At 43.6% G+C, this 15,938-nt stretch overlaps 1 protein-coding gene across 1 annotated transcript in view; it reads left to right on the plus strand.

Annotated features, from left to right (window-relative positions):
- LOC112073921 (BOLA class I histocompatibility antigen, alpha chain BL3-7) overlaps window positions 1–14,335 on the plus strand; it is a 40,059-nt gene extending 25,724 nt beyond the window's left edge. Inside the window, exons 3-8 of the mRNA XM_024141159.2 lie at window positions 10,867–11,145; window positions 11,545–11,859; window positions 12,074–12,205; window positions 12,510–12,527; window positions 12,821–12,908; window positions 13,022–14,335. Of these exons, the coding sequence (XP_023996927.1) occupies window positions 10,867–11,145; window positions 11,545–11,859; window positions 12,074–12,205; window positions 12,510–12,527; window positions 12,821–12,870 (794 nt within the window). The 3' untranslated portion in view covers window positions 12,871–12,908; window positions 13,022–14,335. The remainder of the gene's footprint in view (window positions 1–10,866; window positions 11,146–11,544; window positions 11,860–12,073; window positions 12,206–12,509; window positions 12,528–12,820; window positions 12,909–13,021) is intronic.
- Window positions 14,336–15,938: the final 1,603 nt, after the last annotated feature.

A 15,938-nucleotide genomic window follows, 5' to 3' on the forward strand; every position in this document is an offset into this window, starting at 1 on the left:
CACTGCCTGTGTTATATGTTTTTGTCCTCACCTCAGACTCTGTGGATATGTTTGTGTCCTCACCTCAGACTGATGTGGATATGTTTGTGTCCTCACCTCCAGACTCCTGTGGATATGTTTTGTCCTCACCTCAGACTGCTGTGGATATGTTTGTGTCCTCACCTCAGACTGCCTGGATTGTGTGATCGTCTTGTGTCCTAACCTCAGACTGTGGTGGATATGTTTGTGTCCTCACCTCAGAGTGTTACTGCTGTGGATATAGTGTTCGTGGTAACTGGCTCACCTCAGACTCTGTTGGATATGTTTTGTGTCCTCACCTCAGACTGCTTGTGGAAGTATGTTTGTGTCCTCACCCTCAGAAGTTGATGGCATTGCCTCGTGGTGCTGTGTGACATTGGAGGCTAGTTTTGTGATGGAGTCGGTGTGCTGGCCAGTGTATGGATGCCTCACCTCAGTCATTGAATTGATGCTTGCATGATGCGACTTTGATGGATTTTATGTGCCAATGATGAGTTTGCTCAAACGATCTGTGCTTGTTCTCGAGTTGTGAATGGATGTGATGGAGTGCCGAGTTAAATTGCTTCACGTGCTGCGAACTTTTTATTAGAGCCACGCAGTGGTAATGGTGCTGCGTATGGAGGCCTCTTGTGTGTTGGCTAGAAAACATATCCAGGCAGAGTGGTTTATTGACACTCGCTGCAATGGGTGATGAGTAGGTATAAAGATCGGTGATGGCACTAGTTGTCTGTCTCCACTCCTCTTTGAAAACCATCTGATGTTTCGGTTAAGTAGTTGGTTAAGATGTGAATGAATGACCATTTGAAAGTATGCAGAGCCACGCAGCCATTAGCTTTCTCCTCTATGATTGCGTGCTGCAAGCCAGGTCGGTTGATTTGAGTGCCGTTTTGATTGTGCTTCTCTACGCTGGTACTCTACTGAAATCTGTGGAAACATCAGTGTGGCTACCTAACATGCATGTTTAAACATACGTGTTGCTGTGGTATAATGGTTGGACTATCTGAGAGTGATGGACAGCTGCGTGATGAGTGTTTCGTGTCTGTGTACATTTGAAGTGCAAAATTTAAATGAAAGTGAAGTGAAGTTTTTGAATGAGTAAGTATATTATGGAAGCACAATCTTTGATGGAGCGTGCAGGGATGTGATGCTGTGCCGTCGCTAGATAGTCTAAGCATCGAATCGGAGCTGAAGCCATGTATGCTCCTCCGTTTGTTGAGTTTTAGAAGATGTTCGGCGATCTCCCCTATCTGCAAGCGGGTCCACTCACAACCACCCCTTATTGTCATCAGAGTAACTACCAATAAGAATGCTGAACAAATCAAAATACACATTTCTTAGAGCAATGGAAACATAACCAACCCTGTACATTCTCCCCTGACTGAATTACACTTGCATACTACACAGAAAGTACTAATGATATGCAATACCCTTGGTTGATGGCAATATATATGTCCCATATTCCAGTATGCAAATGACTTATTCTCTAAAGAGAATTAGGGAATTCAAAGACCCCGTAGGAAAACATGCCTGTACTGTTCAGTACACTCATGAAAAGTAGAACCCTCCAGACAGAAAAACCTTGCTACATGACCCTGAACCCATTCTCTATTGGGTCTCTCAGTTAAAAGTATAAAAAAATAAATTAAATGGCTACAGACTTGGATTCTATCCTACACAGTACTCTAGTATAGATCTGTATGAAAAAACCCTCTTGTCTGGCATAGTCTCAATTGAGTCTCGACTGGCTTGTTTCCAATAAGCTCGACCAGCCCCTGACCTGACATCCTAACAGATTTCATTACTTTACCTGTTACTACACCACCATTGGTGGTCACTGTCCACAGTCACGAGGTAGTCAGGCAAAAGTTTCCGTGACTGTTGCTGGCTTGTGCCCAGTGGCATCTTCAGAATGCCTTTCTTCCTCAGAGTTCGACATTTCTTCTCCAAAGTTACCTCTTGACCATGCTGCCAACCAGTGGCCCCTCAGAATTAGTGAGTTATGTCCTCTGCAACTGAGGTGGCCATCTATGCACACATGTCTAGGGCTCTCTTTTTCAGAGGCTCCGACTGTGTTCTCCTCCGACGCTCTGTTCTGATACCCACACACTATCTCTCTCACCAGACTGTCCAGTGTATCTCGTATATCTATTCATGGAGGTGCTACTGGAGTCCTCCATTCTCACTCGTCTCACGTCTCCCGTATTAGGTGTTCTCTAAGGCGCATGGTGATGAGTGTCAGGAGCGCAAAAAGATTTACAGCATTATCAGATTACGTGCGACCGTTTTCTCCTGCAAGTGCACATGTTCTGGTATTCTTAAGAATGATGGATGTCACTATTCTTCTCCGTAACAGCTGCCATAAGTTGTTTCTCCCACGTAGTCCGCCAAGCATCCTTTTCCACGTTCACCTTATTCGCCAGCAGCACCCGATCACCGACCTCCCTGAGCTCCTCTGATCTTCCTGTTTAGAGGCCCCATGCCTCTTCAGCTGTTGTGATGTTGCCGACAAGTACATCCCATGGGCCTCCTAGTCTCTCGTCAGGACTTGACGTACTCATATAGTCTACAACATTTGAGTCTTGTAGCACCGGAGCCTAAACAGTCTATGTACGGGAATGCAGACGTGGTTTCTCCCACATCAACTGAAAGGCGTGGCCCGTGGTTTTTCATGACTGATTACAGTTGTAGGTCGAGAGGTCACTATCGTCGAGCATCTGGCCACCTGTGGCTTCGCTCTCGTAGTAAACCCGATGGTATTCATGTTCTCGACGTTCTTAGTGAACCTTTAACTCCCCTTCCCTCGGATGTAGAGTTGTGTGCCACTTCTGACTCCGGCAGCACTCAACACTCAGCAATCAATTTGACTTTCAAAGTTGGCCCCTGGTCGAGTGTATACGGACGAGGAAAAACCTACACACAGAAATGCTTGTTCCACCACAGCTGAAGGCACTGCTTTAGCTGATATGTTCGGACACAAGAGGCATGGCCATCTTAGAGTAAAATTAATGACAGACCAGAACACTCCAAGGACTTGTTTTGTTGAGTCTTCAGCAGACCAAATCCCACACACCAAACTCGAGGGGCTCCATCTGATGATGTTCTCCAGTGGCCTGACCTCCTGCCGGGGCCTATTGACACACACCTCTTGCAGTGTCTTTGATATAACTGGTCTGCACAGTCGAGACTCCAGACCATGCCAAAAACCTCTGTCTCGTCAATGACTAGGGTACACAGTGTATGAATGTCCCTGTTCCCTGACTGACCGCTTCTTCGTGGACACCCTTCAAAACTGTCCGCCCTCATTGAGGTGGGTACTAATACTGGTACGTCTTCCTCTTTGACAGCAAACTTTCTGTAACCATATATCACCATTCAAGTGACTTCTCCCAGGTCTTCGAACCGCAGAGCCTCGATTTCATCGCCACGTTCCCTCCTAGAAGGTCTACGCCCTTCCACGTAGAATAACAACTCGGCGAGTTGCTCATCCTGCGCTGCTTATATCAGGTCGTCACGGACAGCACTCTCACATTGACATCTCAGATTAAGGCTCCAGTGGACTGAGTGAGCTGGCAGTAGCATTCGCACAGTTCTGTAGACCCGCCTCCTCTTGCACCGCAGGACTGCTGAACACCCGTGCGGTCCTTTGACAGAGAACCGGGGAAGATTTACGAGGTAGTTTGGCAGGTCCGATGACACAGTTTCAGCGGCATTTCGTGCCCTCAATTGACGGTGAGCACAGCTTGTCGAGATCAGAGGTTGGTGTGCGACCAGCGGAAACACATCTTGCACCTTCTCAGCATTACTCCCGCAGCTTCTTCCAGCAACGGCCTTGAAGGAACCCTTGTGATGCGTTAGAACGCTCTCGTCTGCAGACAATGGAATGCTGTCTACTGAGTGCATCAGCAATGACATTTCTTTGGGACGGGATGTAACTGTTATGTCAAACTCGAATGGAGCGAGTTTAGCAACCCATCTCGTTCCACAGGCGATCCAATTTGGCTTGACAGGATGTATGTTAATGGTTTGTCTGCCATCAGTAAAAGCTTGTCTCCTTAGCCAATACTAAACTTCTCACAGACTCCGCAGCGTAAGCCAAAAACTCGAACCTATGCAGGATTAAACTTTAACTGTGCCATGATTAAAGATTGAGTATTACTAGCGAATGGCTGACCCGTGCCTGGCGTGCATAACCGTCCTCTGGCACTTGCGAAGACAGCAACCTAATCATTATAATGCGTCTACAGACAGCAAGAAAGGTCTACTAAAATCAGGTGGCTGCAGACCTGATCGAGGAGAGCTTGTTATCAATGCATAAAGGCTTTTTGTCTACCACCCAGTCCAGTCTGCTCTGTGAGTTCCTATGTCAACTATTCTTCTTTCCTCTTAGTCCTTATCCCATGCTGCGTGTGCCTAGTCGTCCCCCCAGTTGTCCAGCATGCAGCGTGCGTCAATACCTGATGTTTGACACCCCTCTCATCGATCAACTCTTCGGGACGCGTTTCCTACCGTATCATTTACCTTAGAAAGGACCGCAATTGCCTATCCCCTGCGTGGAAGGTGCAACGTCGTTCCAGTCACTTCCATGATTCCTTCTCTGTCTCCCTGCGAATGCCTTCACTTTTTCCGGTCTTTTGCCACCCTCCTTCACTGATGACATCCCCAAGCACCGCATGAACCGTCTTCCGCTGACAAATGCATTTCTTTATGGAGCTCCAAGGTTTCAGATTATGGCTTGAGCACGTCGAAAAGAGCTGACTCCGCAATCGTTGCGAAGTCAAATGTGTGCTTCAGTCGGAAGTGGCAAAAACGCTCAGGCTACAGGTCGTCCAGTAGCATAGAAGCATAGAAAAAATGTTGATCCCCAAAATTCAACATCCATCCTCAATGAATGTACCGGCTGATTTTGCACAGTCCTTTGTCTAGTAAGGACGGTTATAGTTCATATACCCAAAAGGAAAGTGAAGGCTGTAAATCTTAAGTCTTGTCTCTCATGCACCTCCACATTGTGAGTAGCTAGAAGAGTGTCAATACCTATATGTAGAGAAGAAGCATTGCACCCAAGGGCGCTCAGTGCATCAGCATGTTGAGACGCGTAGAGGTGAGCATCCTTTACGGTCACAGCGGTTATAGAGCCATTCGGGACAATCTGTACCACGAGTTCAGTATCCGCCGCAGACTCCTCTTCCAACCAGCAATTAATGAAGCGGGAGCCTACTCACTCTGTAGCATTCCTGAACTTATCTCTCGCTCTTCACATCTATCAAAGGCTGCCTGAGCTTTCATTAATGGTAGGGAGCCTACAGTGGGTACTATCCTTATAGAAGCTTAGTGATCACTGATTCTGATCGAATGGACTATCCAGATAGCCTTCCCAATCTAGTTTGTTACCGGGAGAAAGATACCAGCGTAGTAGAGTCTATTAGCAAACTAGCCGGGCCTATCACTTAGTATTCTAAGCAACATTTGATGGGTGGAACTGTCCGAATGTCAATTGACAACCGTGAGCCCTAAACTTGTTGCATAAATCACATGAGATCACTTGTCAACTCTCGTGCGGTTTGACTTCCGGCACCATTTCAACGTCAAAGATCCCTGATTCGAAGGTTTTTATCCACGGGTTTCCTCACTGATGAGCTCATTCCACTGTTGGCCATCCACTGATGATATGACTTTTGCGCCATTAGTTTCTCCTCTCGCTTCCGCTTTTGCTTCTCTCGCTGTCTCTCAATCTGACAACATCAGTCTCCTAACATGCATGTTAAACATTTGCTTTGATTGGCTGAGTTTCGTGAAGTGATTTAAATAAAGCACGTGATTGGACAACACACGGTAGTATGTGGCACTGTCTGGGACCTTCCCAGCTGCACTGAGCCAGCGCAGTACGTGTACATCAGTATTTAATTATAACAATTATTTATGAGAAATGTTTCGAGGTCCAGATAGAACCTTCACTCGGTCCGGACACGGGTTCGCCAATTGTGCACCTCTGACGTAGAGGGTCTTGATGTGACGGTGATGATCGCACTTGTGGATGACGTAGAGCGTCTGGCTGTAAAATTGCCACTCGTTGCCCTAGGCACAATAAATGGATCCAGAAAAGAAAGAATGTGGCAGAAGAGCCTAGACTGCTGGCCTGAAGCTGCTGACCCAGACCTCTTCTTCTCTCTCTCTGATACCTGTCCCTGAGTCCACTCCACTTCCTCCTACTGTCTTCTTCTACATAGACATGACAATGATGAGCCAAACCACCACCTAACATAACTACAGTTATTAGATAGCTGTCATGGACATGTCACCTACTGTACACGCACACAGACACACAGTTATCTGACCAATTGATCAGGGATAGTATCTACTATAATTTCTATCACTATTTATCTCACACACACACACACACACTTTCTCACATAAATACTCACACTCTCTCACACAAATGGTTATTTGACCAAATTATCATGGGCACTAACTAACAATTTATATTACTATTTCTCTCACACACACACACACTTAATTGGCTAGGTTAGTTAGTTAGCTAGCTAGCTAGCTAGCTGGCCACATCTAGAACAAGCTCACTACTAAACTGACCTGACAATCCTATCGTATTTATTTCCCTGTAGCTGTCAGCAGTTGTGTCAAAAAGACACGGTTTTGAGGATACTGCGAAAATGATTCTCTCTATAGATACTAGAGGTCGACCGATTAATCGTGATGGCCGATTTCAAGTTTTCATAACAATCGGAAATCGGTATTTTTGGGTGCCGATTTTGTTTGTTTAAAAAAAAAAAAAGTACACCTTTTATTTAATCTTTATTTAACTAGGCAAGTCAGTTAAGAACACATTCTTATTTTAAATGACGGCCTAGGAACGAGGCAGAACGACAGCTTTTTAACATTGTCAGCTCGGGGGATCCAATCTTGCAACCTTGCAGTTAACTAGTCCAATGCTCTAACACCTGATTACATTGCACTCCACGAGGAGCCTGCCTGTTACGCAAATGCAGTAAGCTAAGGTAAGTTGCTAGCTAGCTTTAAACTTATCTTATAAAAAACAATCAATCAATGACTGTCATCGCTCCAATGTGTACTTAACCATAAACATCAATGCCTTTCTTAAAATCAATACACAAGTATATATTTTTAAACCTGCATATTTAGCTAAAAAACATCCAGGTTAGCAGGCAATATTAACCAGGTGAAATTGTGTCATTTCTCTTGCGTTCATTGCACGCAGAGTCAGGGTATATGCAACAGTCTGGCTCTTTGCGAACTAATTATGACATAACATTGAAGGTTTTGCAATGTAACAGGAATATTTAGACTCATGGATGCCACCCGTTAGATAAAATACGGAATGGAATAAACGTTTTGTTTTCGAGGTGATAGTTTCCAGATTAGCCAAAGGTATATGGTTTAGAGAGAAATAGTCAACGCGTTATAATTCCTGTAATAACTTGCGGCTGAATTTGAAAGGGGTTCCTTCGTTATTTTACCGTTCATGTCTTCCAAAGAGAATGTCTTGATCTACTTCAAATAAGGTCTGTGTTTCGTGCAGGCTTAAACCGCCTCGATGTTTTGATACCCGTGTAAATCTCACTAGGATAAGGTAACGTTTGTCAACATATTTTCATAAATCCACTCTACGAAAAAATTTATCTTTGCTTATATTTAGCCAATATTGATCAGAGTTCCTTGTCCTATGGATATCTACACCGTTATAAAATTGGCGGTGTAAGCCTACACGAAACACAGACCTTATTTTAAGGTAATCTAAAAAATATCCTATGGAATAAATGAAGGAACCGCATTTCAGATTTTGCTAGGTGTCATGGGAATTATGACTCGCACTTTGGTCGTCAATTCTTACCATGCCCATTATTAAAATAGGATTTCCTGCATATAGAAATTAAAGTTTTTGTTTTCAACATTCATCACAGGTAATTTAAACTCTATTTTTATTTAAACAGTTGAGAGTATTTGTCTCCTAAGCAGACTCTTCAGTATCATTGTCACATCAGAGCTGTGTGCGTGTGTGTATTTATGTATTATATAAAAAATAAAAATAAATGTTTTAAATAAATCGGCCGATTTAATCGGTATCGGCTTTTTTTGTTCTCCAGTAATCGGTATCAGTAGCGGCATTGAAAAATCATAATCGGTCGACCTCTAATAGATACCTGCACTCAGTATAGTTGCCTAGCTGCGCAAAATGTTACAGCATTGATGCAATGACGCTGTCGGTGTGATTAAGGTGTTAACCCTCGCTTCCCTCAAACCAAGGCACGCTGCCTGCTAATTATCTATAGGCTATGTTTCAACTTGTCAATTTCTAATTATTTTCTAACACATTTTGTAATTTGAATTGAGGTGTGCTCCACCTCATTAATTCACATAGAAGTATCCCATTTCACTGTTGCAGACAGTTTGAGGCATTATTATTATGGTCATTATAATAATAAGTCATGTTATTATCATTAGTAGGTTTAGTATAGCAGCCTTGTATAACCTCCATCAATCTGTAGACCTAAGGGCGCGTCCTGTTTAGCTGTGTTAATACCATAACTTACTTAGGCTTATATTTCAATATATAGGCTACTGTATCAATCAATCATTTGTTCATGTCATCACACAGACGAGTCCTTAATGCTTTGAAATGCAATCAAGCGTTTTAGTTTTTAAACGAAATGCCGAAGGGAGCTTTGAATAATTAGCCTAAACAATAAATGAATCGCAATTCACGAATGCATGCACCTGTTTTTAGTCTTTGCTGTAATAACGTCTTTACAAAAATATAAATGTAACTTTTAACAATTTCAAAGATTTTATTGAGTCACACAATTTAAATACCGTAATTGCTGGACTATTAAGCGCACCTGAATATAAGCCGCACCCACTGAATTTAAAAAAAATATGTATTTTGTACATACCGGTACATGAATTAGGCCTTAATCTATGGATTTCACATGACTGGGAATAAAGATTTGCATCTGTTTGTCACAGATAAAAAATACAATTAAAAAAAGGTAGGGGTGTGGATCAGAAAACCAGTCAATATCTGCTGTGACCACCATTTGCCTCATGCAGCACGACATATCACCTTAGAATTGATCAGGTTGTTGATTTTGGCCTGTAGAATGTTGTCCCACTCCTCTTCAATGGCTGTGCGAAGTTGCTAGATATTGACAGGAACTGGAACACGCTGTGGTACACGTCGATCCAGAGCATCCTTGTGACATGAGGTGATGGCGGCGGATGAATGGCACGACAATGGGCCTCAGGATCTTGTCACCCTATCTCTGTGCATTCAAATTGATATCTATAAAATGCAGTTGTGTTCGTTGTCCGTAGCTTATGCCTGCCCATACCATAACCCCACCGCCACCATGGGGAACTCCGTTCACAACGTTGACATCAGTAAACCGCTCGCCCACACGACGCCATACACGTGGTCTGCGGTTGTGAGGCCGGTTGGACATACTGCCAAATGCTAAATTCTCTAAATTGACGTTGGAGGCGGCTTGCAGTAGAGAAATAAACATTAAATTCTCTGGCAATAGCTCTGGTGGACATTCCTGCAGTCAGCATGCCAATTGCACGCTCCATCAACATTTGAGAGATCTGTGGCATTGTATTGTGTATCAATTTCTGGGATTTTTTATTTCAGCTTATGAAACATGGCACTATGAAACATGGCACCAACACTTTACATGTGCGTTTATAGTTTTGTTCAGTGTGTGTGTGTATATGTGTATATGTGTGTATATATATATATATATATATATATAATATATATATTATATATATATACTTTAGATTTTTTTCCATTAGAACACACTGGTACAATATAATTTATTCAGTGTTGTTCCAAATGATTTTGTAATCTAACAGCACCTGTTTGTCACACATAATACTCAGACAGTTCTTGCTCCTCCACCCTCCTTTTTCATCATCTGCAGTAGTTTCTACAACTAAGTCACATGTCTTCCACACATCTGACTTCCCCTTTCCATCAGAGCAAACAGTAAACATTCCCTGTTTCAAGTTCTTTTTTCACGTCCTCACATCCTTTAGCTGTGTTTTGGTGTTCAGAGTTGTGAAAACCAATTTATTCATGGAATTTGATAGGCTAGGTCATGCGCTATTTGTCACGTGCATGCCGAGCATACCTGTGGCACGTAAAGAGAGCAAGGGTTGAGAGAATAGGGAATGTTTTTTCTAAACGATTTCATATCTTTTCAGTCAGAGAACAAGTAAGAAACTAAATGGCTGTAATTATGTTGCATCTTCAGCAGCACGGACAGCGTGATACACACTTGCTGTGTTGTGGTGCCTGTTGGCTGCAGCAGGGAGGAGAGGAGACAACATGGCCATTGAGAGATATCTTTCATTTTTAGTCTCTCCATCTCTCTCCTGTTGTACCTGACTGACCAGAGGATCCTCTCGCACTTCCTCTATCTCTGACATCATCACTAGAGGACGGTTTCATTTATCAACAGTGTTTTATTCATTTACACACCTCACTGAAAACTACAGTCCTACAACACATCCATTTGTTAGAATAACACACCTGTAACGAACCACAATGTGTATCTTCAACACAGTAGATAGAACCAAGCCAACATCAGCTGGTGTAGAATAGATCCACACTCTGAGTCTCCTCATCACCTCTCTCTGTCTCTGTGGTGAAGGTGTGACATCATCATCACACTGTAGAGGTCTGAGCTGATCTGTTTTATTCCAGTCTGGTTGAACAACTAATACATGATGATAGAGATCCCACTGGCAGACTGAATCTGGAGAACAGAGCAATTATCTGTGTTGATCATATCTCTCTCTCTTTCTGTCTCCCAGGTGTACACACATTGATGGAGATGTACGGCTGTGAGTGGGACGAGGACACTGGAGTCACAGAGGTGTTTAAACAGTTTGGATATGATGGAGAAGATTTCGTGGCATTTGACCTGAAGACCAAGACGTGGATCGCCCCAACACCACAGGCAGTCATCACCAAACACAAGTGGGACAATGACATGTCTTACAATGAGTACTGGAAAAACTACCTCACCCAGACCTGCATTGAGTGGTTGAAGAAGTATCTGGACTATGGGAAGAGCACTCTGAAGAGGACAGGTACAGAGACGCATGACATGACATAGCTTCACTGACAGGAATTATGTGATATTTCTTTACCAGGAATCATTTAAAAATCAATTGTTTTTAAGTCACATGAAATTGTTGTTTTGAATGACAATAGTATTATCTTTAAAAACATTTAGCGTTTAACTGTCATTTTCTCTCTATACTGCTACCCTCTGTCATTTTCTCTCTATACTGCTACCCTCTGTCATTTTCTCTATACTGCTACCCTCTGTCATTTTCTCTATACTGCTACCCTCTTGTCGTTTTCTCTCTATACCTGCTTGCTACCTTCTGTCTTTTTCTCTCCCATCTCTTTCTGTGTGCATCTGTCTATTCCCCCTCTCAACACTGCACTATACTCTCTCCCCTTCCTCCCTTCTCTCTCTCCAGTCCCTTCATCAGTGTCTCTGCTCCAGAAGACCCCCTCCTCTCCAGTGACCTGCCACGCTACAGGTTTCTACCCCAGTGGAGTCATGGTGTCCTGGCAGAAAGAAGGACAAAATCACCATGAAGATGTGGAGCATGGAGAGACTCTCCATAACGATGATGGAACCTTCCAGAAAAGCACCCACCTCACAGTGACGCCTGAGGAGTGGAAGAACAACAAGTATCAGTGTGTGGTTCAAGTCGCTGGTATCAAGGAGGACTTCATCAAGGTTCTGACTGAGTCTGAGATCCAGACCAACTGGGGAAAGACCAACAGGGGTAAGAGGGAGAGATTGAAATATATACTATACCCAACCCTTCTACTGAATGTGCCCAATATTCCTAATTTAAGTTCACTCAGTAAAGCTACTTTTCCATTCTCATTGACCTCCTGACCTTTTATTGTCATTGAGGGATGCTGCTTGGAGTTAATTTTAGATGGAAATGTACCATCTAGCACTGTAGTCTGAATGCTCTGTTCTGATGATTACAGGTGCAAATGACCCAAACACCATTGGCTCCATTGCAATGGAGCCCGTCATTGGAGTTGCTGTAGCTCTCCTGGTCATTGTTGTTATTGTTGTTGTTGGCGTCGTCATTTGGAGGAAGATGAAGAGCGAGAAAGGTGTGAGGAGAGAAGGATGTAGGCTACACTGTCATCTTAGACATTATCAGCTGTGATTTACTTTGTAGTTTAGAAGTAGTAGTCATAGTTCTGGTTTACAAGTAATAGTATTGTACAGTGTAGTTAGTGATGGTAGAAGAATGTTTGATTTGATCTGATTCATGTAAATAAAGAGTCACGTCACTTAGGTTGTATGTGATGTCTGCAGTAGGAATACGGGATTCAGAATACTGTCAAACATGTTCTCTTGTAATATTCCAACAAATCAGAGTCAATAATAACATGATGTTTATCTCGGTTTCAGGTTTTGTTCCAACCAGCAGTAAGTGGGGACCTTAATATTGTTCACTATCCTGAAAAGCTCACAGAATGTTTTGTGTTTGACTGTATCCATTTTATAGTGTGGTTGTGTCTCTTCCTTGTAGATTGTGATGCGGGTTCAAACTTAATGTTAATTGATGTAGCTACTTACTTAATATTTAATTAAGTTTAATAATAATACTTAATATGGAAGGTCTTATTTACTGTGAACCATGCATTAGGAACTTGTAAAGTAACCTGGACTCATCTTTCAATCAGTCTCTTTCTAACATTGGGGTTTTGTTTCTGTTTTAGCGTCTGACACTGACTCTGAGAACTCATGGAAAGGTTTCCAGAAGACTTGAGTCCTCTCTGCACTTCTGTAACATCAGAGTCACTTAAGGTGTCCTCATATTAATGACCAAACTAGAGAAACAACCACTACCATTATGGAACACACTGCTACTGTTTAGAATGGGTTTATGTGTGTAACCTCTCTCTTCTCATGTGTTTTAGGAAGGAGCTGAAGATTTTGTTGAATTATAAAATGTAATATTTCCATGGTTTGACTTTTTAAAATTTGTGCTGTAATTTTGTTGAATTATATAATGTAATATTACCACTGTGATAGACGTATCTCAGTCTTACAGGTAAATTAGAATCAATGGAACACCAGGAAAGTGTGTTTCTGGAAAGGATTAGATTGTTGCGAGATGTTAAATTAAGATTTTAATATATATTATTCTACAAAAAGAACATACATTTGCCTGATTTTCCCCTAAGTGAAGCCACCAAAACAATCACATTTAAAAGATATTGCTGTAAACTGAATAATTGTTTTGTTTTGTTTGAATGTGTAGTGTATGTTTTGGTGGTATAAGATACAGTAATTATGTGACATTATAACTTTGCTCACACTAACTTGTTTAATTGCATGGCCATAAGCCAGACAAGGCCTTTCCACATGTTCCAGTTGTAAATTTTTCTCTTTTATCGAAAGTGGTGTTATTTTTCTAGCTTATTGATTTTATGATATGTTTGATTTATGATGGGGCTTAACACTTTTTGACTGTACGTTCTGTAGTTGGTGATGGGGAAAGTGAACATGTATTTTATTGCAAGTGTAAATGTGATCCATTTAAGAGATACATAATCAACCACCCTAACAAGACCAATTAGAGACCAAATTCATGTATTCTGTAATAATGTTCTTACACCTTTCAATAAACTCCACAATTTCAATAAAGTGTCATACTGGACCTTTTAACAATGTTCGCATTAAGACATGTTCTAAACAGCAAAGGACTTGAAGTGGAACAATATAATTTTGTATATGGGCTTAAGAAGTAATATATATTTTGATCACCTGTATGAAAAATGATGGGGTAGCAGGTAGCCTATTACTTAAAAGCGTTGGGCCAGTAACCAAAAGGTTGCTGGTTTGAATCCCCAACCCGACTAGGTAAAAATCTGTCAATGTCCCCTGGAGCAAGGAACTTAACCCTAATTGCTCCTGTAAATCACTCTGGATAAAAGTGTCTGATATGTAAATGTTTTAATAAAATGCTTCTGAGAAAGGGAGATCTTCTACAATGTTTCTTTGAGTACCGGCACCAATTTCAGTCCAAGTTAAGCACTGGCTGTAAACGACAACGGGCATAACTAAATAGGGGCCAATACTCATTTTGGGTACTGTTTACGTGTAGGTGTAGGAGTTCCACAATAATTATTTTGTAATAGGCTTTTGAATAAATAACATTCTAGATATTTTGTTGACCTGTATGAAAGATGTTTGAATAAAATGCTTATTAAAATAGTGGATAATCTCTGCACAGTCTATTTTGTCCTGAACATGATCATATGATAGAGACTACAATAAATGTTCAGTGTCTTTACTTGTCTGGAGGTCCTAGCACTGCTAGTTTTCATTCTCCTTCTAATCAGGGACTTATATTTATTGATCAATAAACTGCCAGGGAGAACAGAGCAGCTGTAGAAGTACATCTGCCCTCTAGGGCTGAAATGTAATAGCCTATCATGTTATTCTGTAACGGCTGTCATATTCTTCCTCGGACGAGGAGAGGCGAGAAGGATCGGACCAATATGCGGAGTGGTTAGTGCTCATGATGATTTATTATAACGAACAATGAACACTGAAATACAAAACAAATAAACTAAGTGCAGAAACCTATACAGTACCGTGTGGTGAAAACACTAACACGGAAACATGGATCCTGGCTGGCTGGCTCTGGCGGATCCTGGCTGGCTGGCTCTGGCGGATCCTGTCTGGCGGACGGCACTGGCTGCTCCTGTCTGGCGGACGGCACTGGCTGCTCCTGTCTGGCGGACGGCACTGGCTGCTCCTGTCTGGCGGACGGCTCTAGCGGCTCGGGACAGACGGGCAGCTCTGACGGCTCGGGAGCAGACGGGCAGCTCTGACGTGCTCGGGACAGACGGGGCAGCTCTGACGGCTCGGGACAGACGGGGCAGCTCTGACGGCTCGGGACATGACGGGCAGCTTCTGCGGACTCGGTCATGACGGGCCTCTGACGTAGACAGACGGGCAGTCTCTGACGTCGGCTCGGGACACGACGGGCAGCTCTGACAGGCTCGGGGCAGACGGGCAGCTCAGACAGCGCTGGGCAGGCAGGCAGCTCAGACAGCGCTGGCGCAGATGAGAGCAAGCTGGAGGACGAAACCCGGAGAGCACAGCCTGGTACGGGGGGCTGCCACCGGAGGACTGGTATACGTGGAGGTTGGCACCAGAATGTCCGACCGTGAAGGAGACAATTGAGCAAACCGAGGCCGCCCAACCTTAAGGTTGACATGGGTCCCCTGGTAGCCGCTGCCATGCGGCGATGGTGGAATAGCCCCACTGGCTATGCTGGCGACCCCGTGGCGACAAGCCATTTAGTAAGGCTGGTGCCATGTCCGCGGCCCGAGGAGACGCACTGGAAGGCCAGATCGTTGGCCGGCCTTCATGACACCCGGCTCGATGCCCAAACCTAGCCCCTACCAGTGCGGCGAAGTGGAATAGCCCGCACTTGGGCTAAGCACGCGTACTGGGTACACCCGCGTACTGGGGAACATCCGTGCGCTCCACCGCATAACACGGTGTCTGACCAGTACGGACGCCCGTCGGTAAGTCACAGGGCGAGTTGGCTCAAGGTATCCTACCCGGCTTATGCCACACTCCGGTGTTGTCCACCCCCGAAGAAATTTTTGGTTCTGACTCTCGGGCTTCCGTGCTAGCCGCGTACCTTCATACCGCCTGTTCCTCTCCTCCGGTTGCCTCCACGTGTTCCCATGGGAGGCGATTTCCTTTCCAGCCAGGATCTCCTCCCATGTGTAAGCAACCCTTGCCGTCCAAAACGTCCTCCCTGTCCAATTCTCCTTTTTGCGCTTGCTGCTAGCTGATGTCTTTTCCACTCCG

Source organism: Salvelinus sp. IW2-2015, unplaced genomic scaffold (assembly GCF_002910315.2).
Source record: "Salvelinus sp. IW2-2015 unplaced genomic scaffold, ASM291031v2 Un_scaffold2421, whole genome shotgun sequence".
In the NCBI taxonomy this organism is placed as follows: domain Eukaryota; kingdom Metazoa; phylum Chordata; class Actinopteri; order Salmoniformes; family Salmonidae; genus Salvelinus; species Salvelinus sp. IW2-2015.